The sequence below is a fragment of the Lucilia cuprina genome, chromosome 2, assembly GCF_022045245.1.
Source record: "Lucilia cuprina isolate Lc7/37 chromosome 2, ASM2204524v1, whole genome shotgun sequence".
In the NCBI taxonomy this organism is placed as follows: domain Eukaryota; kingdom Metazoa; phylum Arthropoda; class Insecta; order Diptera; family Calliphoridae; genus Lucilia; species Lucilia cuprina.
In genome coordinates, this window is record NC_060950.1 from 42,013,362 (window position 1) to 42,040,748 (window position 27,387).

At 29.8% G+C, this 27,387-nt stretch overlaps 1 protein-coding gene across 5 annotated transcripts; it reads left to right on the forward strand.

Moving 5' to 3' along the window:
- Window positions 1–1,396: 1,396 nt before the first annotated feature.
- LOC124420508 (probable transcriptional regulatory protein THA_1246) lies at window positions 1,397–27,387 on the forward strand. Of its 5 annotated transcripts, none has more exons than XM_046953516.1 (2): window positions 1,397–2,090; window positions 27,237–27,387. In XM_046953516.1, the coding sequence occupies exons 1-2, from the start codon at window positions 1,624–1,626 to the stop codon at window positions 27,370–27,372; spliced, it is 603 nt and encodes a 200-aa protein (XP_046809472.1). In that variant the 5' UTR covers window positions 1,397–1,623; the 3' UTR covers window positions 27,373–27,387. The 5 variants fall into 5 exon arrangements, with proteins under 5 accessions (XP_046809472.1, XP_046809479.1, XP_046809493.1 ...); XM_046953523.1 differs by lacking the exon at window positions 27,237–27,387 and adding an exon at window positions 19,757–20,702 and having other exon boundaries at window positions 1,401–2,090; XM_046953537.1 differs by lacking the exon at window positions 27,237–27,387 and adding an exon at window positions 19,738–19,783 and having other exon boundaries at window positions 1,401–2,090.

Genomic DNA, 27,387 nt, shown 5'->3' on the forward strand with positions numbered 1-27,387 from the left:
ATATATAACAAAAAGTTTTTTACTTAAAAAAAATTAAATATACTTTGTGCAATAAAACAAAAATATGTAATCGATAGCAAATCGAAAAATGAATCAACCTCCAATTCGATTTCCTATCGATAGCTATTGGCTGTTTTGATGCACAAAGAATATTTAAATTTTTTTTTTAAAGTTTTTTACCTGATTTGCAGAAATGTCAAAAAATAGAATATAATATAATAATAAAATAGTTTATACAGAGATCGATTTTTTTATAGAAACTTTTTCCTTATTTCCATTAGAAGTTGTGAAGTTGTCAAAGTATGTTGATTTGTAGTGTTCAATAGAAAGTACTCCGGAAAAAATCCATATAGAGATTGATTCATTACTCGATTCGCCATCGATCACTATTAACTGTTTTAGTGCACACGGAATATTTAAATTTTTTTTGTATAAAAACTTTTTCCTCATTCTTTGTCAGATTTTGTGAAGTTGCCGAAGTTTGTTGCGAAGCAACCAATAGAAAACACCTCGGAAAAATATTTATATAGGGATCGATTCATTAATCGATTATCTATCTATCGATCACTATTAGCTGTTTTGGTGCACACAGAATATTTTTAAAAACTTTTTCCTTATTTTTCCATTAGATTTGTGAAATTGTCAAAGTTTGTTGCGTTTTAGCGTCCAGTAGAAATTATATTTTGTTTTATTGCACAAAGCATGTTTAATTTTTTTTAACAAAAAACTTTTTGTTAAATATGTTTCACAGAGTTTGCTGCTTCATAACATATAATACCAAGTACCCAAAAATAAAAAATTACATTCATTTTCCGATTCGCTATCGATTGGTATAGTTTATTTTGGTGCACAGTCATTATATTTCATTTTATATCAATATTTCAATATTTTACAAATAAACCAATCAGTTTGTTTTCTCTTTGTTTACATTTTTTTGTATTTTTCGCTTTGTTTACATTTTTTATGTAATTTTCCACGTGTATACACAAAAAAGTACCTTTTTATGCAACTCTGAATTTTTTTAAAAAATCCCGCTGTTTGTTTTCTTCTTGTAGGTTACTTTTTATAAGACTTTATGTAAAGTCTGATCGTGTGAAGTGCCCTTAAGTGCAGAACTTTTCATGCCTGAGTTCTACTTTAGAGTTCTATAAATCGACTTCTTGTCGAAAATGGTCGAAGTCGACTATTTTGTTCCAAAAAAGTCGATACCTCAACTATCGTCTGTGAAAAAAGTCGACCTTGTAAATAAAAGTCGAAAGGTCGGATATCGAAAAGTTGGAAAAAATCAAAAAGTTGAAAAAAGTCGATAAGTCGAAAAAAGTAGAAAAGTCGTAAAATGTCGAAATATCGAAAACTCGAAAATAGTAGAAAAAAGTGAAAAATGGTGGAAAATTTAAAAAAAGGTGGAAAAAGTCAAAAACTCTAAAGAAGTCGGAAAAACTCGGAAAAAGTCAAAAATCTAAAAAATCGACTTTTCACAAAATGCAATGTCCAAAATCAACATTTAACTAAAGTCGAAATATCGACTTTTCGTTTCTACTATAGAACCCTACCTTAAATACAAATAGCAATTATCTTTGACTTTACCTTGTGACTACACCTTGATTCAGTTGATTGCGAAACATGTTGTCAATAGTTAATAAGTGCAGCGGTAATTTTCTGAAATTAAAATCGTTAAGTATAGGTCGTACATTGGCTGTAAAGAACATTTCAACGGCTAAATATGCTCTCTCGGCGGGACACTCAAAATGGGCTAATATTCGACATATTAAGGCTGCAAAAGATGGACAGAAAGCAGCACTTTTTACAAAAATTTCTCGACAGATAAGACTAGCAATACAGGAAGGTGGAAGTGCTGATCCTTCGCTAAATTCCCAATTGAAGAGCGTTATTGATGATGCGCTTAGAAAAAATATGCCCATGACTACCATTCAAAACAATATCCAAAAATGTAAGCAGAATAAAAATGAACTAAAAAGATACAAAATAGATCTGCGATACAAGCAAAAGGTTTTCGCCGTCTGTATCATTTACACAGACAATTACCCAGGTGTAAAAATGGATATGGCAACCATATTGAGGAAATCAGGGTAAGTTTGAAAAATGGAACATATCTTTTACAATAATAAACTATCAAAGTCCTGTAGTTATAATATGTATATCTCTTGAATTTCAAAAATACCATTTTTAGTCCTTTTAATTCTGATTTTGATTTACAGTTACCGTCATAATAACAGCCTCCTTCGCAGTCGATTTTAATTTTTCGATTTTATTTTATTTATTGAACGTTATAACAATGATGTAATAAGTAAGGAGACAGCGTTTAGGCAACAAACACAATATTTTTTTGTTTGTTTATGAGTTTTGTCAAAATGAAATTTCTAAAATTGTAAAATAATAAATATTGGAAAGAAAATTTGTTGTGTATTTGACAATATTACATATAAAATCGTCGTTGCATTTAAATTGTATTCGCAGCAGGACAACGTTTTATTGGTGCTTCATCTGATATTTTTTCATTTGGAACCCTTTTATCGGCATTTTCATTCATAATTTTTGATTTGAATTTTTTTAATTTATAATTTTGAATAAATATAGAATAATAAAATGCATTAAAATCTGAACATTAAGTGACCAGAAATATATAAAAAATGGGAGTTGTTAAAACACATTGATTCTATGACTAACTTATACAAAAAAATATATGTAACAAAATAATCAGATATAAATAGTCATTAAATAAAATTCTTTAAAAAATGTTTTTAACATAACACATTTGGGCGCTAAACTGTGCAATTCACTAGTATATGTTTGAACTATACTACAGTCTGGACTATAGTCTGACCAATACAATAGTCTATAACCTGGACAATACACTAACTAGTCAATGCTCTGAACTTGACTATAATATGGACTATACTGTGGTCAATAATCTGTACTATAGAATATATAGTCTGAACTATAGCCTAATCTTTGGACTGACTATATTCAAATTGTTTTGACCAGCACTATAAAGTTCGAATAACCTTGTTGTGTAGGATTTTCAAAATTTATGTTCAAGAGGTATTTAGTTTGAGCTGGACAGGAAATTACCATAAAATCCTTTTATGCCTCCACAGACAACAACGTGAGAATTTGGGATGATTTGGGTTATGTAGAAACCTTAAGAAATCCGTATATTGCAATTTGTGCTGAAATATTTTAATGAATTCAAAAAATTAGGTAGTTACCGTTTTTTATTTAAATAAAAGTATTCTGTTAATTGATAACATTTTTCAATAATTTTAAAAATATTTATTTTTGAAACTTCAAAACAAATACATATGTTTGTACAAGAAATTTTATATGGTAGCACGATTTTTACGAAAACTTCATAATCATTAAGCATGTCAAAAGTTATTTTAAAAAAATAAAGAGAGAATGACACTACCTTCTTTTTTCTACTATGGTTATAACCATGGTAAAAAAAAAACGAGGCAACTCCGTTCTCTCTCAATGAAAAGTTTTTTGACGTAAATAAGAATTATTGAAATTTATTTTTTATAAACAAATATGGAGAATCGTTGCCACACATGCAAAAGATAAAATCATATTTAGGAAATTAGAAATATAAATATGGAATTTGTTTACTAAATACATGAATTCACAGAAAAAATCAAGATGATAAACCAAACGATACATTCGTTAGAATAATCGAATCAGAGTTATCATTTGAAAGGGTTTTAAAAGCTAATAAAGAGATTAATTTATTTATTTTATTACTGTATTATAGATTTATTCAGTAGAATTGTTTAACTATAGATGGCCTTTTAGGCTCGGTTATAACGTTCAATAAATAAATAATAATAATAAAAAAAGCTAAATCCAATGGTTCCAAATATAGTACACCGTCAGACGCGGATTCAAAAAAACCTATCAAATTCTCATGTTGTATATATTTTCTAAGAAAAACTGTACAATTAAAAAAATATTAAAAAGAGACTTATTTGTAACCACTCATCGGCCATCGATAGACTCAGAATATTTTGGGAACCATGATAAAACGGTCCAGCTCAAAAAACGAACAACATTAAACCCAACACAATCTGAAAATATTTAGCTTTATTTACAACTTTGTTGGAAAATTCTAACGAGTAAACCGTTAACGGTACCTAAATATTGTTTTACTTCTACGAGGTAAAATAATAATAATAATAATAATAATAAATAAATACGTCTCATTGAATTTGCAAATATTTTGTGGTGGAGCTAAACAAATAGTTTTCAATGTTATTGGCAATGTATAAAAAAGTGAATAAAAAACGACATCAAATATGTTAAATTATTATTTCTGTAAATCTTATACAAATATAATAAACGCATATACTGAATATAATTAATAAATGAACAACCTAAGAATTTGGATATGTAATCTGAAATATGTTCGTTACGACTCACGTTGTATGTATAAATATCGTAGAAGACTGTTAAACAACAGCAAAAGTTTGCGGATGTAATAATCTAAAGTACCACTATAAAACTTTATACCATACAAAAATACAGTAATTATCTAAGAATTAATAATTAATATCCTTATGTGAAGAGGTAAATATATATTAGTACTGTATAAATTGCGTAATAGATGATTTACTTTTAGATGACATGAAATTTAAATGGTTAATAAAATTTAATTTATTATATATAACATAGATGGGTACTTTACAGTACCAGTAAAAATGCAGTAAAAATAAGTTTTTACTGTTTACTGAAAAAATTTTCAGTATTCAGTAATGTTTTACTGGTTACTGAAAAAAAATTTCAGTATTCAGTAAATTTTACTCATTACTGATTACTGCAAAAAATTTAGTATTTTACTGATTACTGAAAATGTGTTTACAATCTAATAATATATTAAAAATTATATTTTCAACATATTTTTGAATACACATTTATCATGACAAGTAGCTATAGTGAGATTAATTTTACTTTTTGGGATTATAAATCTTTTCAAAAGCAAGAACTTAGGTATGTATAAATTTATATAAGAGGTCAAATATTATATACTTTTGTCGGGTAATAAAAACTTATTACAAACATTTATTTAGATTATTAATAGAAATATAGTAAAAGAGATCAATATGATAATAGTTGTATGAGATTTTTTTTATTATTAATTATCATTTGAAAATGTTTACAAATATTCTTATTACTACACCCACTAAGCCTTAGGGCTTGACAGCAGGATAATATGAAACAGATTAGTTGTATACAGCAATAATAAAATATAAATATATGTAAATAAATATTAATATAGAATGTTCATGAGTATTAATATATAAATATATAATGTTCATTGCGAACTGATGAAAAATTCTTTAATTAATTTTTTTTCTTCTATTAACATTTTTGATATTTAAAATAGTAGTTTGTGTTTACAGATGTGATGTATATGTTGTTTGTAATAAGAAGTTTATATTGCGTTTGTTTGGCATCAATCCAATTTGTCCAAGTTTTTAGGAAAATAAAACAAAATAAAGTTTCAAATTTTATGAGACGTAGATCTCTTTTATTTAAAACTAAATATTACCTCGTAGAAGGTTTGCAGGTTTTTTATGTAAAAGATAATGTGCACGTAGTGCTTGTCGTAGACAACATCAATATCTTAAGACCGTGTTAAAAACAAGCTTAATTTGGTGGCAAAACAATATTTAAGTTAACCGTTAACGGTTTACTCGTTAGAATCTTCCAGCAAAGATGTATAAAATTGACATTAGATTCTAACGTTATTAAAAATAGTATTATTCATTAAAAGGAGCAATTACCAAAATGCAGCTCGCAACAAAACTCGCTTAAACATTGCCGGCCACCTTGCAATATCTCAAGCATATTGTAACAATTAATTTATTCGCAATATCTTAAGCCGAATGAAGCAAATTAAAATATAATAATTCATTCGTAATATCTTAAGCCGAATGAATCATGGTTGGTTTTATGACAGATCCATCAACTGTATAAACTAAATACTTAAATATTAGGCAAAACGTAAACATATTTTAGTGAGCTTATTTAGTGATAATGAAGTAAATTTTTCGATAAAAGTATTTCAGTTCTTATGCGACCAATTCGAATATTCCGGAAAGTTAATAACTGAATTAAATTGATTAGGATTAACTGGACCTGTCAGAATCCAGCCAAAAATCGTCTTTTGTGCTAATAACGACCCTAATAAGTTTCGTTGTATATCCGGTAAAACAATCCAAGGGTATAGATCAGCGCCAATAAGGATATCAATAGGTCGGCTATCAAAAGGATTAAAATCCGCCAAACGAAGATTTGGCAATAATTTTTGAATGTTGGCGTTAACGGAAGTCGTAGGCAAATTTGTCGATATTTCTGGTAAAACAAATGCATTTATATTTAGTTCTACGGAAGAATCGAAGTTAGATCCGATTTTCAAAGAACAAATATTTCTTGAAACTACTGATGCAGTATTATTGACACCAGAAATTTGAACATTCGTAGAACGCGAGGAAATGTTAAACCTTTTTCGTAATTGCTCAGTAATAAACGAGCATTCCGAACCCGGATCAATCAAAGCACGGACCTGATACTTATTGTTATTATGTTTTATATTAACAGTCGCTGTCCCTAAGAGTACGAACTGATTATATCGAGTATGAAAAACTTGACGGTTTGCTATAATATTATTCGAAGTATTCGGTGTTGGATAATTTTGTAGCGAGTAAGTGGTTCGTAGAACCGCGTCTGAATTGCGTTCAGTAGAAACAGAAGGCGTTTCTGTATGCTGAATATGAAGCATAGAATGGTGCCGATTATTGCAAATAAAACAATTACTATTAACTTTACAATTGCTGACATTATGTGTCCTCGACAGGCAATTATAACAGCAATTATATTTGTTTACATTAGAAATTCTATCCATTATTGAAAGATTTTTAAACTTTAGACAATTTCGCCAAATATGAGACTGGTTAGGACACAAGATACACGACATTTTAGTAGAAGTAGCATCGTAAGAATGTTTTGAAGATTCCACGTCAGAAGAGTTTGTCCCTTTAAAGTCGTGAAGACATTGCAATGTTTGAATTCTTTCCGTCAGAAAGTTATCAAAATCATGCCAAGTACACAACACAGATTTGTCCTTAACGCCCTGTTCCCATAAAATCACAGTTGACCTAGGCAGACGCTGAATACATATGAAAGTAATAATTGGGTCCCAATTCTCAGTAGGAATTTTATAAATAGAAATAGCAGTAAGGCAACTATTAATTCCTCGTTGTAAAGTTTTAAGGGCTGTTATTGATTCCTTGTCAAAGGAAGGAAGACCAAATAAAAGTTTGAGTTGGTTATGTACCAACATACGAGTATTTTCATATGTTTCTTTCAAATCGCGCCAGGCTAAGTCAAAACTTTCATTAATTAAGGGATATTTAGATACGATATCTTTAGCTTCACCCTCGGTTTTTTTTATTATTATTATTTATTTATTGAACGTTATAACCGAGCCTAAAAGGCCATCTATAGTTAAACAATTCTACTGAATAAATCTATAATACAGTAATAAAATAAATAAATTAATCCCTTTATTCATAAGCAACATTTACCCTATAAAAGTATACAAAACAAAATTTCTATAAAAAATTTGATTTACAAACCCTTATAAAACAAAAAATTCGCTTATGAATAAGGCCCTAAATCTATAATCAAAGTATAAAAAAAAAACACTTATAAGTGAATAAAATAAAAAAATGATAATGTGCCATACTTATTTCTAGAACAAATTTAACAATAACGAGATACAACATAGATAGGATAAAATTAGGTATGACAAATAATTAGAAAATTAGAATAATTATTGCTATGTATGTAATTTAAAAAATTTTTTATTATTATGTTCTGGCCAAAATTTCAATTTTATAAACAGGTCAAAAGAAAAGGCTAGACAATATCATTTTCACACATGTATTTAAAAATTTTTCGTTTAAAAGTATGATAAGAAAATTCAAAAGTTTTCAATGTTTTTGGTAATGTATTAAAAAGTCGTGCAACTCTCACGTAATATGATCGTTCTAAAATCGAAGTTAACTTTGGAATTATGATTTGACAATTACGTCTTGAATGAGTGAATGAAAAAAACGACATCAAATATGTCAAATTATTATTTCTGTAAATCTTATAAAAATATAATAAAAGCCTATACTGGATATAATTAATAAATGAACAACCTAAGAATTTGGATATGTAATCTGAAATATGTTCATTACGACGCACAGTGTATACATATCTAACAACTCTGTTAAACAACAGCAAAAGTTTGCGAATGTTATAACCTAAAGTACCACTATAAACCTCCATACCATACAAAAATACAGGCATGATCAAGGAATTAATAATTAATATCCTTATGTGAAGAGGTAAGTATATGTTAATACTGTATAAATTGCGTAATAGATAATTTACTTTAGATGACATGAAATTTAAATGTTTAAAAAAATTTAGTTTATTATCTATAATTAAACCTAAACAATGCAAGTGGTCGACAAATTCAATTTGTATATCACCTATATTAATGTCAATGTTATTTGTAGATGTACCAAAATAGATAGCTTTGGTTTTAAGAGTGTTAATTAAAAACCCATTATTCATCATCCATTTTGAAATATTCCTCATAGAATAATTTATTACATTTTGAAAAACATCAACAAACTGTTGCTCACCAGTAAACAGAAATATTAAATCATCGGCATATGCAAATGGAATACAAGAGACAAGATCAATGTTCGTAAAGATGTCATTTAAGTAAATGTTAAACAGTAAAGGCCCAAGAACAGAGCCTTGGGGTACACCACTTTTAACGGGTAACAAGCCAGATAATCTACCATTAATTGCAACATACTGCCATCTATCTTTTAAAAACGATGCAATGAGTTTGCAAGCTGTATAAGATAAATCGAATTTTTGGCTAAGCTTTTTAATTAGAATTATATGATTCACCCTTTCAAATGCTCTAGTCAAATCCATAGACACTAAAATGTTTAAATGACCTTTACTATTATATTGTCGAATAGTATCTGTGACTCCAAGCAGAAGTGCAGTAGTATCTCTTTTACATCGGAATCCATATTGAGCATCATTAAACAATGATTTACTACTAATATAATCCAAAAGCTGATTTTTTAAAACAATTTCAACTATTTTAGAGAACGCAGGAAGTATAGATATTGGACGTAAGTTACACATTTCTACTGAACCACCAGACTTTTTTATTGGTATTACTTTTCCAATCTTCCAACCTGAAGGAAAAGTTGAGGTCATAATAATATTGTTCACAAAATATAAAAAAAATTTACCAATAAAAGGCAAGACTAATTTCAAAAACACAATAGGAAACCCATCACACCCAACACAATTAGACTTAACAGAATCAAATGCAAGAACCAATTCACAGAAATCAATAGATCTAAAAGAAAATCCACCATTAATTTGAAGATCATCTAAAACTACTTCACAAGATGTATCATTTCCTTGTTCAGACGAAAAATATTTATTTTGTTCATTCACATTAACTGAATCTAATTCATTTATATTTTCTCCAAGCCCATAAGCTTTTAGAGTATTCCAAATCTGTTTGGCAGATTTATCTTGAAAAAGTCGCGCGTGTGCTCTACGTTTCGTTGTACGCATTATAGTTTTTGCACGATTTCTGAGACGGCAAAATCGCTTCCAATCAGCTTGAGTTCTTGTTATCAAATAATTTCTATATGCAATATTTCGGATGGATATGATATCAATAATTTCCTTGGAATTAATCCAAGAATTATGAGTCTTTAATCCAATAACTTTTCTTTTCAAAGTAATTGCACTATGCATATGGCATAACAATTTGAACATAAAATCAGCCTGTGCATTAACACTAGTACAATATAGAATATCATTACAATCATATAATGAAGCAATATTATTAAGTGATGTTAGGTCAACATTATTGTAATCATAATATTCGATAACTCTATTCGCGCGTAAAATGCCTATATCAAAAGAAATATAAATAAATGAATGTCTTGAAATAATAGGTATCTGCACTTGACCGGAATGACGTACTAACATACTGGGAGAAATTAAAAAAAGATCTAACAACGAAGTAGAACCAGATGCTACACAAAGGTGAGTGGGTAAAGAATTGTGGTGACATATTATGTTTAATCTGTAACACATTTCTCTTAATTGTAATGAACATGATGGATTGAACATATTATTATTGAAGTATCCAACAATTACTATATCCGAATACTCAACTAGAAGATCTGAAATCTCATTCTCAAATAATTCTAAATCTTTCTTAGTTCCCTTGGGAAGGTAAACAACTCCCATTAAAATCTTTTTCTTAGTACCATAAACTTCAATGAATAAATATTCAACAGTTCCGTAGTTCTTACCCATGAGAACAATTTTATATTTTAATTTATCTGATATATAGAAGGCAACTCCCCCTCCCCTAAAGCCAGGTCGGTCATTGCGACATATAACATATCCAGGAAACGAAATCATATTAGAAGAAATATTATCCTTCAACCATGTTTCAGTTATACCAATTATGTCAAATAAATCATTACCAAGAACATTGATTAGTTCATCTAATTTACTTGTGGAACTTCCAAGTTTTACGTATTAAATGGCAAAGTCGTTCTATATCACTAAGCCGCGTGCTATTTATATAAATTGCCGTGAATAAATCTCTAAAAGTAGGCCAAGAAACATAATCCCCACCGAATGTGTCAACATCACAAGGGGGTGGGGTCAGATTGTGTTCTGAAGTGCCAGTATTTAAACTTACCGTTGAAGAATCACTATTCTTCGAATCACGTTTAAATTTGTCCATTTTCTGATTAATAGAGCCTAAACATTGAAAATAAGCCATGTATGTGGTCTGATATTTAGACGCTGCCACATCTACATCACTAGATTCACTGGGGGGAGAAGTTTCGAAAAACTTCTGACAAGAAGTATAAGTTGTTCTAACTTCCTCCCACAATCGTCTTATTTCCTCGCCCTGTATCTCTAAGGTAAAAATGTTATGAATATCCTCACCTAAATCATTAAACATCGCGCCGAAAGTAACAAGAGCATCCGATGCTCTAATAAATTCCTTTAGTGGCGTAACAGACATGTTTAATATAAAAAAATTAATAAAATGTAAGGAAATTAAAAATCAGAACTAATTCACGACAAAAAATATTATAATTAGTTTTAAATGTCAAGCAACAAACGTGTCAATGGCTAAACTGACCGACCGTAGGGTGACCAATATAATGGAAGAACAAGAATTAACCGTATATGTATTTTGTTTTTATATTTTACAGATGTAAATCTGTAAACAAATGAAGCACAAAAGAAAATATAAAAACACTAATTTATTGAAAATAAAAAAATAACTTTAATTTATTGTCAGTCGGAGAAAAAAATGAAAATTTCCAAAAAATTAATTAAGGGATAGATTGCACTCTATTAAATATTAAAAGTAAAAATGACGAAAAAATACAAAAAGAACTTTGTGTATGTGTGCGCGTTAAAACAACCGAGTTTTTTATCACTTCACTTTTGCTCACAAAATATATTTACGTACCTAAATTATTTCGTAGAAATAAGTATAAATATATTGCCAGTGGACTGTATTATTGAGGATGATGGACTTCAAAAGATGCCAATAAAATCCAGTACTCAATTCAGGAATCCAGTTCGCTAGAACCAAATGTTTGGCATCAATCCAATTTGTCCAAGTTTTTAGGAAAATAAAACAAAATAAAGTTTCAAATTTTATGAGACGTAGATCTCTTTTATTTAAAACCAAATAGGTTTTTTATGTAAAAAATAATGTGCACGTAGTGCTTGTCGTAGACAACATCAATATCTTAAGACCGTGTTAAAAACAAGCTTAATTTGGTGGCAAAACAATATTTAAGTACCGTTAACGGTTTACTCGTTAGAATCTTCCAGCAAAGATGTATAAAATTGGTATTAGATTCTAACGTTGTTAAAAAAAGTATTATTCATTAAAAGGAGCAATTACCAAAATGCAGCTCGCAACAAAACTCGCTTAAACAGCGTTTGATTTACCATATTGTTGTTGCTTGATAAATTGCTTATGTTGTAGTTTGTGACAATGTTAATATTGGACAAGTGACTAGTGTTTATGTTGTTATTGTGGAATAAAGCTGTAGTATTTGTTGTTGATTCTGTGGCTGTTATGTTGTGATTTTGATGGTTATTGTATTTGTAGAGCATCTTCGATTTCTCCAAAGTATTTTCAGGATGTGGTCTTGAGCTTTTTTTTTGGTGTATTTTGCGCTTCCCCAGGCGGAAATTTCATTTCTTATGTACGACTCAGCAAGTGAATAGTATGCTTGCCTGAGTACACTATGTTGCACAGTTACTCAAATGGAATAACATATATGAAGCTTTACGTAGTTTTTTCTTACATCTTCCATTTGTAGTTTCCATTTAAAGCTGTTGTCAACGTAAACGCCAAGGTATTTATAAGATTTTACCATTTCAATGTATGTTGTGCATGTATTCGGATCTATTGTTACATGTTGTCCTTTTTTGTGTAAACATTCTGTGTTGTGAAATTTTATAGCAATGGGTATATCAATGAGATGTCTCGGGTTTATATATAAAACCAAGACAATAATGCATATATGCATTATTTTAGTTTTTGTTGCATTTATGATTAAGCCGTTGTCATGGCACCATTTTGTAGCAATATCCAATTGCCATTGCATTTGATTTGTGGCGGAGTGTATGCTTTTATCAGCTACTATTATTGTACTGTCTTTCAGATTCTTTAGCATATTTTTGGCGTATATTATGTATAGGATGGGGCATAGTTTAGATCCTTGAGGTACTCCATACTGAAATTTAATTTCACGGCTAAAATTATTTGCGATTTTTACTCTGTAGGTCCTGCATTCTAGGTAGTTTTCAAACCATTTTAGAGTTTTCCCCTGATTCCAATTCTGTCTAATATGCTAATTAACTTTTCATGCGATAACGTATCGAAGGTCTTGCTGAAATCAATAAATAATGTTGTTGTTGTAACAGCTTAAACTATACAATTTTAATACGGGGGTTCTGTATTTAGGTCCAAGCCAAGAAATTGGGCCACTTCAATAGGGTTAGTCCATAAATCCATTGGGCTAAGTGAAGTAGAGTGGCACAGTGGGGCAGAATGGAACTTTTTTTGGAAATAAATCTGGCATTTCTAAACGGCTGATCCGATCGGGATAAAATTTGGCGTGAGCGTAGCCAAGGAGTATTCGAGTTTAAGTTTTGAAGATGAACCCCGCAGATGCCCCAGGGACGGAGCTGTGGCGGCTCAAAGTAGGGTATCTACGACATATAAAATTTTTAAACTCGTGCCATTTTTTGTTTTTCACCCAAATACAAAGATTTATATTTTGTGAAAGCGCTCGACGAGATCTTGAAAAAACATGCTTGGACATACTACTTATCTCTTATAATATCCGAGTTATAGGCATTTAAAAATTTAGTGATACAAAATTTACCATACCTTGGTCCGCCTTTTTTGAATACCGTATTTTGGACCAAATGGACTCAATTTTTTCTTGTTAGTTAGACAACAAAATTTCCAATAATATACAAATAAATTTCAGATCAATATCATTTACAGATCCAAAAATATACGTTTTTTAATTTAAAAATTCAAAAAATTTTAGATTTTTGTCGTTTTTTTGGCCAAAATGTGTCTTAACTCTTTTATTAATAAAATAAAATTTTCTTTAAGAACATATAACAATTTTATAGTTTTCTAAAAGGTATCTTTACGCAGAACGCTTTGGCGTAAAAAACTTGTCCTATTTTTTGAAAATGTTGCCACTGCGTCCTTCCGAATATGACCTATTTTTTATCAAAACTTCAACTTTGGGCGACATGTTCTAAAATCCCAAAGCTGGGATCAGAAAACTGAAAGCAGTTTTGGAAAACTCAATATGTTTTCTATTTACTCCAAAAGTATTTTCCCAGCCCTGAAAGAAATGTGGACTCTATGGGCAAAAATGTAAAAAATCCCATTTTTGGGATTTTCATTCATATTTTTGGGAATTGCGGAATGACCTTTGACCTTTTCAATTTCTTTTTTTGCATTTTCTTATTTGAAATGACAAATTTAATTTTTTAGTTAGAAACCTCAATATGTTTCCAAAACTGCTTTCAGTTTTCTGATCCCAGCTTTGGGATTTTAGAACATGTCGCCCAAAATTGAAGTTTTGATAAAAAATAGGTCATATTCGGAAGGACGCAGTGGCAACATTTAACAAGCGTTGAAGATTTCATTGAATTTTGTTCATAAATAAAGATTTTGTCATATATTACATATTTGTTAAATTTCTAAAACTATGATTTATATCAAAATTTTAATAGGGTCGCAGATAGCTACAACAATTTAGTCCATATTTATCCCTAAATATCTTTTTAGTTAGATATGGAAATTCTCGACCCTTTACAAAAAATTTCAAGCCAATATTTCAATTACATTCAAAAATATGTTCATTTAAACCTGTATCCTTTAATTTCATATTTTTCATATTTTAGTATTAAATATGACAGAACATATTTAAAATAGAAAATAGGTAAACTATTTTCTATTTGTTTGCTTATCCTTATAATTGAAAGGTCCTATTATGCTTTAATTTTCAGAAATTTATAACTATTTGTTACCTATTTTTTTCGACAGATCATTTCGTTCTGTTTCGTTTATGATCATGTAGGTAAAAATATACAGATAATGATAATTTCTATTCATTCACTAATAAGAAATATCAATGACTGAATTACAGGTTATAGTAATATAGTCCTAAATGTTAAGAGGTAGACAGTTCGTAATTTTTTACTTTGGAATACCTGTATCGGAAATGACAAGATTACATTAAAGTACGAAGAGTTGTGTTCCGTTTTATGGAGTGTATCTTCAAAAGGGCCAGAAAGAATTGAAGACATTTCAAATTATATAAAAACTACATATAGTAGAAAAGTAGACAAAACAGGCATGTCAAAAATTTAAAACTTTTTGATGTAAAAAGTAAGTCTGTGGATGGAAATCAAAAGAAATTTCGATTAAAATTTTGTAGTTGGATGGAAACTACTACGGAAATCTCAACTTACAACACATCAGCAGGAGCGCCTTGCAAGTCATACGAAGACTTATGTTCAAGGTCACACAAAAACTTTTTTCAATCTCAAATGAGGAAATTGCTGATACATTTAACGAAATGCTGGAAAAGGAAAACCAACCTATGGATGCCGTACATAATTAATTTTATGTTTACTATTCAGTGTCATTAAAATAGTGTTAACTCTTCGAAGCAACTCCTTGTCGATTCCAGTTATTTTTGAAGTAATTTCAAAATCACGAAAAAATCTTCTCGCCGTATTACCGTCATTTTTACTACCGCAACTTGGAAGTGGTTTGTCGATGTTTAATCCCATCTGAACCTTAAATTCTTCTTGGATTCTGCTTTTTTCCGCAGCTCTCAGTTCTTTCAATTCTTCATTATTTTTTGTTGATTAGGTAAGATTCTCTGGCACACTTCTATATTTGAGGTCGTATGCTATGTGTAAAAAGTAATCCAAAAATCGTATTCTGGCATGAAGTGGTGAAATTCCGAAAGACAGGACTTCTTCATTAATACTTCTGCTTTTGTTTATATTTGAGATTTGCGACTTTTTGTCATTACATTTGAGCATCTCCAGAAGGAAGAAGTTTCTGTTATGGCATTGCTGACCTTTCCATCAATCATTGTTAAGCTTATGATACGTTAATAGAGAATTCCTTTATTTTTATGCAAATGGGCACCAGTGCATTTATTTCATCTTTTAAATATTCCACTAAATCTTTTGTTGTTTTCTTTGACTCCTTTATATATTCAAATCCAATGGGTCTACAAAAATTTTTTGAACCCGGAGTTGTATTGATCCATATATCTTCAAATGAATTTCCGATGCTTGACGATGATGGATTAAGGGAATAAGAACGAATTCGTAATGGCACTAATGATGACATAAATACACTTTTGTAGTCTGCTAATGTCCGACTTCCACAAGCTTGTTTGTATTCTGGAAGTGCTGATAAACCGTCACATCCCCACTTACATATTAAGATAACATCACAGTTATGAATTTTCCTTAGTTGGTCTTCTGAAAAGTCTGACACAATTCTTGATGCTGTGTTTTCGAGCAAAGATGATATATCAATACAAGCTTCCACATCATTAACAGCAATAGGTGATGGTAGTTTGTTTTTTTTCTGGATCGCCTTGTATGATGGTAATATATTGTGGCTTTTTTTATGCAGAGCTTTCCTTAGTATTTGGTACTTATTTCGACTGAGACCCAGTTTCAACATAAGCGCTATTGCTTCCTCTTCAGTAAAATTTGATTGTGATTTTTCGACAGGAGTTGGTATACTTTCCACAATTCGCTTAAGTCGTTTTGGTGATGCATTAGGAAGAATAGTTGCAATATGTACGGCATCCATAGGTTGGTTTTCCTTTTCCAGCATTTCGTTAAATGTATCAGCAATTTCCTCATTTGAGATTGAAAAAAGTTTTTGTGTGACCTTGAACATAAGTCTTCGTATGACTTGCAAGGCGCTCCTGCTGATGTGTTGTAAGTTGAGATTTCCGTAGTAGTTTCCATCCAACTACAAAATTTTAATCGAAATTTCTTTTGATTTCCATCCACAGACTTACTTTTTACATCAAAAAGTTTTAAATTTTTGACATGCCTGTTTTGTCTACTTTTCTACTATATGTAGTTTTTATATAATTTGAAATGTCTTCAATTCTTTCTGGCCCTTTTGAAGATACACTCCATAAAACGGAACACAACTCTTCGTACTTTAATGTAATCTTGTCATTTCCGATACAGGTATTCCAAAGTAAAAAATTACGAACTGTCTACCTCTTAACATTTAGGACTATATTACTATAACCTGTAATTCAGTCATTGATATTTCTTATTAGTGAATGAATAGAAATTATCATTATCTGTATATTTTTACCTACATGATCATAAACGAAACAGAACGAAATGATCTGTCGAAAAAAATAGGTAACAAATAGTTATAAATTTCTGAAAATTAAAGCATAATAGGACCTTTCAATTATAAGGATAAGCAAACAAATAGAAAATAGTTTACCTATTTTCTATTTTAAATATGTTCTGTCATATTTAATACTAAAATATGAAAAATATGAAATTAAAGGATACAGGTTTAAATGAACATATTTTTGAATGTAATTGAAATATTGGCTTGAAATTTTTTGTAAAGGGTCGAGAATTTCCATATCTAACTAAAAAGATATTTAGGGATAAATATGGACTAAATTGTTGTAGCTATCTGCGACCCTATTAAAATTTTGATATAAATCATAGTTTTAGAAATTTAACAAATATGTAATATATGACAAAATCTTTATTTATGAACAAAATTCAATGAAATCTTCAACGCTTGTTAAATTTGTCATTTCAAATAAGAAAATGCAAAAAAAGAAATTGAAAAGGTCAAAGGTCATTCCGCAATTCCCAAAAATATGAATGAAAATCCCAAAAATGGGATTTTTTACATTTTTGCCCATAGAGTCCACATTTCTTTCAGGGCTGGGAAAATACTTTTGGAGTAAATAGAAAACATATTGAGTTTTCCAAAACTGCTTTCAGTTTTCTGATCCCAGCTTTGGGATTTTAGAACATGTCGCCCAAAGTTGAAGTTTTTATAAAAAATAGGTCATATTCGGAAGGACGCAGTGGCAACATTTTCAAAAAATAGGACAAGTTTTTTACGCCAAAGCGTTCTGCGTAAAGATACCTTTTAGAAAACTATAAAATTGTTATACATATGTTCTTAAAGAAAATTTTATTTTATTAATAAAAAAGTTAAGACACATTTTGGGCAAAAAAACGACAAAAATCTAAAATTTTTTGAATTTTTAAATTAAAAAACGTATATTTTTGGATCTGTAAATGATATTGATCTGAAATTTTTTGTAAATTATTGGAAATTTTGTTGTCTAACAAGAAAAAATTGAGTCCATTTGGTCCAAAATTACGCCCGATATTCAAAAAAAGACGGACCAAGGTATGGTAAATTTTGTATCACTAAATTTTTAAATGCCTATAACTCGGATATTATAAGAGATAAGTAGTATGTCCAAGCATGTTTTTTCAAGATCTCGTTGAGCGCTTTCAGAAAATATAAATCTTTGTATTTGGGTGAAAAACCAAAAAATGGCACGAGTTTAAAAATTTTACATGTCGTAGGTACCCTACTTTGAGCCGCCACAGCTCCGTCCCTGGGGCATCTGCGGGGTTCATCTTCAAAACTTAAACTCGAATACTCCTTGGCTACGCTCCCGATCGGATCAGCCGTTTAGAAATGCCAGATTTATTTCCAAAAAATTTCCATTCTGCCCCACTGTGCGAAGTGGCCTGATGTTCTCTAGGCTACGTAGCCTTGGTCTTGGGATTCAGAAGGAAATGGTAGGTTTCTTTGCAATACTTGCAGGTACCCCCACTTTTACAGTTTTTACTAATGTGGCCACTAGACAAACATCGATAACAAATTTTATATAACGCCACTATACGGAATTTATTTTCCATATTAAATTTTTCAAACTTCCGACAGGATCACAAGGTGTGATTCTTATTTTTGCACATAGGACTTTTCTGGCGTGTTTGATGAATGATTCGGTCGGCGGTGGAACTGTAGATAGCACTTCAGTTATATCCATGGTTGCTACTTCATCTAATACTGGAGTTAAGGTTACCGTTGAAATATTGGACTCCGAAGGCGCACAGTGGTATAGGAAAAAAGAGGGAAATAATTCGGTAACTTCTAAACGGTTAATCCGATTTTAATGAAATTTGGTATGTTCAAAGAGGAGGTGTTGTCGAGTTTATATTTTGAATTAAATGTTACATTTTTAAAACGATTCAGTTGAGTTCCGATTTATAGAATCTCCTCATAGAGAACTTGTAAAATGTAGCAGTAAATTATCTCTTATAGTTTAGAAGAACTTCGTATTTGAAAATTAAAATTTTAAAATTTTTACCGTCCTTACTTTAGTTTTTTGATAATAGCGGGTCCAAATATTCCCGATTTTCTTTTATTCGCTTAACAACAAGTTTATATATCAAGCAGTGAAAGAATTATGTAAAAATCATGACTGAGTCCAAAGTTATAGGCATTTTAATTTAAAAAATTAATAAAAGGCGATTTTTTGCCATTTTTTATTGGGAAAAAAATATCTTTTTCTTTTTAAGTTATCTAAAATGTTTCTAAGAAGATGTATATAGAATTTATACTTTTTGGAAAGCTGACTTTACATAAAATGAAACAAAACCTAAAAATTTTTGATACCGAGGGGACCAGGTCCATAAAAAACCCTATTTTTATGGATAATTCAATTTTGAGCAAAAATTTTCAAATCGCATAGTCGATATCAAATTATAGTGACCTGTTTTATATGACCCAATATGTTCTTAATCATTTTGTAACGGGTTTCGATAACCCCGCCCCTGGCATGGATATAATAGGCAAAAAAACAAAAAATCCCATTCTTGGGATTTTTAAAAATTTTTTTGGGAATTCCGGGATTTCTAATAAGAAATTTTTATTTAAACAATAATTTACATTATTTTTTCAAATTAAATTAAGTCATTAAGGACTCTAGTTTTATTTAAGGTGTGTAATTAAGGAACCTAGGCGAGCCATTAAGGACCCGGGTTGAATCATAAAGACTCAATAATTAAGGTTTTAACCTAATACGGCGACAATCCCGATATAATCCATCCGAAAATGGTATATTGGGCTCTGTAAAATCCTGCCTTTCATCATCATCATAGCAACTCCATGCCCCGGAACCAACGCTACCTGACCGGAAAGATGAAATGTTGGAGCAGCTAATTGTAGCCCTTTAAAAGGTTCTAAAACTAATTCTGACACGGAGATTTGCGGAGTTTTTATACGATTCATTTTGTAACAAGGCGTTGAGTACTTTCGAACCGGGACTCGATCTTCAACTTGCCATATTCGTGATTTTCAATCTTCACAACAGGAATCTTCAGTTAAGAAACAAAACTGATCTCACCAAAATTTTCCCGTGTGGCAAACAGAGGTGTATTTGCAGTGTTGGCGAAAGAGCTGCCTCTTGTTGCATTTGTACATTGACAAACGAAGTGGCCTGATGTTCTCTAGGCTACGTAGCCTTGGCCTTGGGATTCAGAAGGAAATGGTAGGTTTCTTTGCAATACTTGCAGCTACCCCTACTTTTACAGTTTTTACGAATATGGCCACTAGACAAACATTGATAACAAATTTTATATAACGCCACTATACGGAATCTATTTTCCATATTAAATTTTTCAAACTTCCGACAAGATCACAAGGTGTGATTCTTATTTTTGCACATCGGACTTTTATGGCGTGTTTGATGAATGATTCGGTCGGCAGTGGAACTATAGATAGCACTTCAGTTATATCCATGGTTGCTACTTCATCCAAGACTGGAGGTAAGGTTACCGTTGAAATATTGGACTCCGAAGGTTTAGCAGGAGCTAAATCTTTTTGGGAATTCAGGGATTTCTAATAAGAAAATTCGAAATTTTTATTTTATTGAGTAAAAAAATCTACCTATCTGCAAAATTTCATTAAAAAATATTCATAAATAAAATTTTTATTGCAATTTGAAAAATTTGTATCTTTGCAAAAACTGAATAAAAAACATTTTTTAATTAACAACAAAATACTAACAACAAAATACTAAGTTTGTCCTATACCCACCTTAAAGCATCTTCTCTGAACCAGTTTCTCGGTATGTCCATCTGTGGGGCATTAATGAACTTTGAGGAGAAACTTGGCGGATAATGATTTGAATTTCGACAATATTTGCTCAAATTCTTGAGCTGTCAAAGAAAGTTCTTGAGATGTCAAAGGCATTTTCAAAATGCCGTAGGGTGACTTTTGTTTCGATTGCAAAAGTCGAAGAAGAATCACCAAATAAAAAAAAATCCAATAAACAAACAAATTACCGACATAAATTTGCGAGGAATAAATACATTTGCAAACTAAATTAAAAAATAAAACAAACCAATAAAAAAACAATGGAATTCGTAATTCCTGAAAAGTCTTTTCCTGTTCATTATCTATCAAATTCTTGTTTTTTCTTACGTAAAAGGTTCGTGAGCCATGAGAGGGTGTTTGTATAACCTATATTTCGAATTTTATCGTATGGTAATATTTTTAAGTAAATTATGGACGTTAAAGCTATTTTCTGAAGGATATTTTGTATAGGGCTAGGATGAGAGATGTGTTTGCGAAAATTTCGTCGAGTTATTTGTTTATGTGGCCACACAGATAGACATACCATGAAACTGGTTCAGAGCAGATGCTTTAAGGTGGTTATAAAACTAACAAAATTTTGTTGTTAAGAAAAATTTTTAGAATTTATTTAATAAAGTCCAAATAAGTAAATTTTAAAATTTAATGTAAAAATATATAATATAATATAAAGAAAAATATGCAAAATATGCAATAAAAATGGTATAAATTTATAACAAAATATGCAGCAACAAATCGATGCCATTTTGTTGTAAATTATTGCTTCGAAAAGAAAACAAGAATGATTGTATAGTCGGGCATAGCCGACCATATGATACCCTACACAGTCAGTATGTTAAAAATGAGAATTATTGAAAAAAAAAGCATTTGATCCACCACCATCAGTGGTGATAGATGGTATATATAACTTTGTCATCTGTGTGTAACACCAAGAAATGTTCATCTGAAACCCAACAAAGTATAAACAGTATCGGCCAAAACTAAAGCACTCCCTTATTGATGTTTTCTTTAAAGTAGTTCCAGTTATTAAAAAAAGGCAAATTTGAAAGATATTACACTTTTTGTTTATAGTTTTTGTAGGTCTTTAAAAACTCTAACAAAAAAATTTGTATAATATAAATTAAAGAAAAAATTAAAAAAAAATTCATATTATTCAAAATTTCATAGGTCAAAACATTAGCACCCCCTTAAAAATGATTTTTTAAATCGGATTTTTCGACTATTTCTTTAAAAAAAAAATTGATTAGAAATTACATTTTAAATATAAAAATATTCTTTTTAATTTATTTTTAATGCTAAAATTTGTTTTTTCAAAATTTTATTGGCCGTATAGCACCATTTCTTAAATAAGATTAAGAAAATATGAAAACAATTTCTTCAAAATGTTAAATTATCTATAAAAATAATTTTTGAGAAGATTTTGAGATGAAAAAGTTTTATATTTGTCTACTGATAATGATAATCTACCGATTTTTGGGCCAAATTTCGAGCAATATTTCAATAATTGCAGTTAAAATCATTCCCGAAAGTTTAAAATGGACTGAAATTAAAAGGAATGTTGATGAACAGATAGAATTATGTTGAAATAAGTTAAATTTAATATTAAAAGTTCAACAATTATAAAAATTTTTAAAATTCAGAACTCCGCAGGGACAGGAAGTCCCCTGTCAAAGACCTAACTGGTGAGAATGTATTAGTAGAAGCAAAAAAATAAACACAGTTGTTCAAAAGGTACTAAATAAAAAATGTATTTTTTGGACGTTGTTCTTTATGTGTTATAAATGAAATTTAATATGGCAGTAAATGAAAATATTAGTTATTTTTTTGAAAAGATATTTTATCTCAAAACATATTATAAACACGTCTTTTTTTTTTTTTTTGTTGAATTAAAAAAAGTATGTAAAATACTTTTTTAATTTTCAATACAAAAATGTACAGCTTTTCATTTTTCAATATTAATTAAAATAAAATGTTAAAGTATAAAAAATATCTTTTTTTCGTTTGTAAAATATAAATTATTTTCGGGGTTTTAAATAAATGAAAATTGTTGAAAAAATAATAAACATTAAGTTTAAGTGATAAGAAAAACTAATAAGTGCTAATATTTCGCAATTTTGCGAAGAAAATTTGATGTTTAGTGAGTGCGTTAAGTACTCACAACTTTGTTTTATTCTCTCAGAGCTCGTCTGTGTGAAGAGAATAAAAATTTTTCTTTGAAAACCCCTTCAGTTTCGCCTATATGTACTATTATATGGTTAAATCTTTTTCAGTTCAAAATCTTCTTAAAAATTAATTTTATAGATAATTTAACTTTTTTAAGATTTTTTTAAATTAATTTTATTTAAGAAACAATGAAAGTAGTACCTCCGATTTAGATTAATGATAAAATTAATTTTCACTCAAAATATTCTTAATTTTCCTAAGTTGTTTGGTATTGAAAATGAGCAAAATCGGTTCACATCGGGAAAAGTTATGAATCAAAAAACAAACATTTTTACACATTCAAATGTAATTTTCGAAAACTATGCGAGATAATTTCATAAAAATCACCATACAAACGTTTCATTACAAGAGCTTAATCTCTGCGCGAAATCGCCAGAATCGCTCCACAATTTCATATACCTCCCATACAAAAGTCAATTCCCGGTAAATGGGGTTTTTGTTAATAACTTCCGTCGCAATGTCTTCACAAAATTAAAATCTTAGAAATTAAAATCTTATGTCTATAGAATTCACTCAGAGGAAAATTTTTTTGAATGGGTTCATAATTGGACATAGCTCCCATACAAGGTCCCTTCCCGAAAATCATTTAAACGCGCATAACTCATTACTAAATTAAGATATCCATATAAAATTTGGTACAAGTATTGCTCTCACATAAATAAACACTACCATGAAAATTTTTTCCGATTGGTCATAGCTCCCATACAAAGTCCCCTCCCTACTAAATTAAGATATCGATATACAAGTGGTACAAGTATTGCTCTTACATAACTAAATATTACTATGAAAATTTTTTCCGATCGGCCCATAATTGGTGATAGCTCACATACAAAGTCCCCTCCCGATAATTACTTAAACGCGCATAACTCATTACTAAATTAAGATATCCATATAAAATTTGGTACAAGTATTGCTCTCACATAAATAAACACTACTATGAAAATTTTTTCCGATTGGTCATAGCTCCCATACAAAGTCCCTACTAAACTAAGATATCGATATACAATTTGGTATAAGTATTACTGTGAATTTTTTTTGCAATCGGTTCATAATTGGACATAGCACCCACACAAGGTTCCTTCCCGAAAATCACTTAAATGCGTATAACTCATTATTAAAGTAAGATATCCATATAAAATTTGGTACAAGTGTTGCTCTTATATACAAAAATATTACCATTTTTGGATCGGTCTATAATTGGTCATAGCTTCCATACAAGGTCACCTCCCGAAAATCACTTAAACGCACGTAACTTTCACGATAGGCCCTTCCTTGGTCATAGCTCCCATACAAGCTTCCCTCCCGAAAATCAGAAAAAACGCACATAAACTACACTATAAAATTGTTTCACGATCGGTCCATATTTGGTCATTTTACGATCGGTCTATAATTGCTCCTATCTCCCATACTAGGTCCAGCCCCTAAAAACGCTTTAAGCGTATTTAACATTATCAATTTGTGTAGAACAAAATTAAAAATGTTTATGTATTTTCAAAATCCTTAAATCTTTCACACACACGCATACATGAAAATTACGCTAAGCGCTATAAAAATATAATGATAAAGGCGTTTCTAATGTTCAATAAATCTTGGAATTGTAATAGATTTAAATCTTGGAATTTTTTTTATTTAAGACACAAGAAATCTCATTTATACAAATAATTGATAAATTAGAAATATTAAAGTAGCTGGTGGAGGGTATTTAAGATTCGGCCCAGCCGAATATAGCACTCTAACATGTTTTTTAACTTTATTCGACTCATAAAATTATTCTAAGCCGATTGGTATACTTTAAGGTGGGACGAATATTTGTGTATGTTACAAACATCAGCACAAACCCAATATACCCTCCTCACTAAAGTGGTGTAGGGCATAAATAGTTAAAAGTTATTTTGAGTTACTGATCATAGAATATTTATACATAGAAGTAAATTTGAGTATGACAAAACCTAAGTCTGCCGTCAAAAACCTAAGTCGTGAGAATCTATTAGTTAAAAAATATAAAACCCAACAAACACAAACTCTAACGTTCAAAAAATTTTAATATTTTTGTTTGATATTATATTTCAATATGAAACGATGCAGCACATAGGTCTAGAGATACGCAATTTTTGGCTAAAACTTAAATCGCGCAATTACTTTTCAGATACTGCAGTGTTATAAAAAACACTTGAAAGATTCTAAAATTTACTTTTGTTTTACTTTTGATTTTGTAGTAAAGAAAAGTATATATTAAACGTATTACTTATTTAAATTAATGTTTATAATATAGATTTTACTTGTGAAAGGTTACTTTTTAAAACGTGATTTTTAAAACTTGCAACGAGAGAGAGAGAGCGATAAAATTAACAGTTCGTTGATAGAGAATTTTTGATTTTACAGGATATTTTTTCCTCAGTAAAAAATTTGCAAACAAACATACAAACATATGTAATATCAAAAATATTTTCACAGCATATGGTAGATTAATCAAAATGTAAACAAATAAAAGAATACGAATATTTGATAAATTTTACATTTTTGAAAGAAATGTGTATATTAATAACTCACGAATCAAAACAAATATTGTCAATCTAGTGATTTTAAAACATTTACGTATGCCTTTCTTTTAGCGATTTTCTTTAAATTTTTATTTGAATAATACATTTGTAATGTGAATTTTACAATACCCATTTATTTATAAGACAAATACTATTTTCAATAGTTTGTTTTTAAATGCTTTGTTAGTGATTGAGATTTCAGCAAAAGGACATTATTAATCTTTGTTTTTTCATAGAAGTAGAAGGCATTAATGCCTATAAATACATAGACCGTGTTACTTTTATTGGAAAGGAATAGAGTGAAAGTGAAATATAGAAGAAAGCTTTGTTAATTTACAACTCTGTAATTGCACTTTCTGTTTATTATTAGAACAGTGTTGCAGGGCCTCTGGTGTTGAGTAGGCGCATTCACACTAAGATTTATTTTTATAGCCAATTTATATATTTTACTTTAGCAACGATTTAATGCTATAGAGTATACCGCCGAAGGAGGGCGCTGTGTTGTTGATAGGCAGCGGCTGTGGATCGAACCAGGGGCTCACTAACCAAATAATGCTTAATGATCAACATCCTAACCACTTAAGCTATAGCAACCTCAACCAAAGGAATTGTGCTGATGCTTAAATTAACACTTAATATAAACGATAATTGTTGATATCAATTCAGTCTAAATATACCCTACACAACACTAATAGAAACGGTATTTTGATTATATCTTAAAGTTAGTAACACCTGCGCCGATGTTGTCTGTCCATAATATTAGACAGTTGAATTTCTTTGGAAGAGGTACATGCTATTCACTGATAAGCTTTTTATAAAATTTTACTCCACAAATTTTATATATACAAAAATTTAACTATGTGTTGTTATATTGAGCAGTACATTCATCAGTTAGTCAAACATCAATCTCATAAATATAACTATTTAACTTATTGCAATTTACTCGCAATGTGGTAGGGTATGTTGTATTCTGAACTTTCTAATTTATGAAAATAAAAAAGAAAATACTTATAAAGCGTATTAAATATAAATATTAAGGGATGTTTTACGCATATGTCTTATGTATGTCTTATCATAATAAATTAATTATCTATACATATGATAAGAGAGTAAGTAAGTGTGAAATTTAAATCTAAATAATTAAGAATAAGGAATACAAACATAATTAATACAGATGTTGGTATTTTTGTTTTTATTACAAACATTTTTTCCTAAAGAAGAGTTTAATTTATCTAAAACACACATGAAGTATACATACTTGTGATTGCATAAGTTTATATGTTTAATTAGTTTGAACATTCTGCCGGCCGCTATAAGACACCGTAGGAGAAATTCTAATTTTTATTACAATATTTATAATTAATGTAATCAAAGATGCTTATTAGAATTATAATGAATGAGGTATGTCCAGGTGCATTATGAAAATTTAGTTCTCTTAACTCAATATACTTGGCCTTCACTATATCGACATCCTTCTGAAGTTTTTTTATATTCTTCGTGTTGTTTATTATTGTAAAATCAAAAGGCTTCACCAACTTACTATTTATTTTCTTATAATCCAGTTCCCAGGATGACGATGAATCGTTGTGTTCTTTTCGGAAGTTTGTTTCGATGCATGTTATACCTTCGTATGCAGAAGTACTGTATATATCCAGTGATTCTCTGAAGATAGTTGTTTCCGTCATGCAATCAGCATGACGGTATTGTTTTAAT

Bases quoted from the DNA above. Each gene is read 5' to 3' on its own strand.
- LOC124420508 (XM_046953516.1), top strand. From the start codon at position 1,624: ATGTTGTCAATAGTTAATAAGTGCAGCGGTAATTTTCTGAAATTAAAA. The intron at 2,091-27,236 runs GTAAGTTTGAAA...CTTATAATCCAG, and splicing joins ACCATATTGAGGAAATCAGG to TTCCCAGGATGACGATGAAT.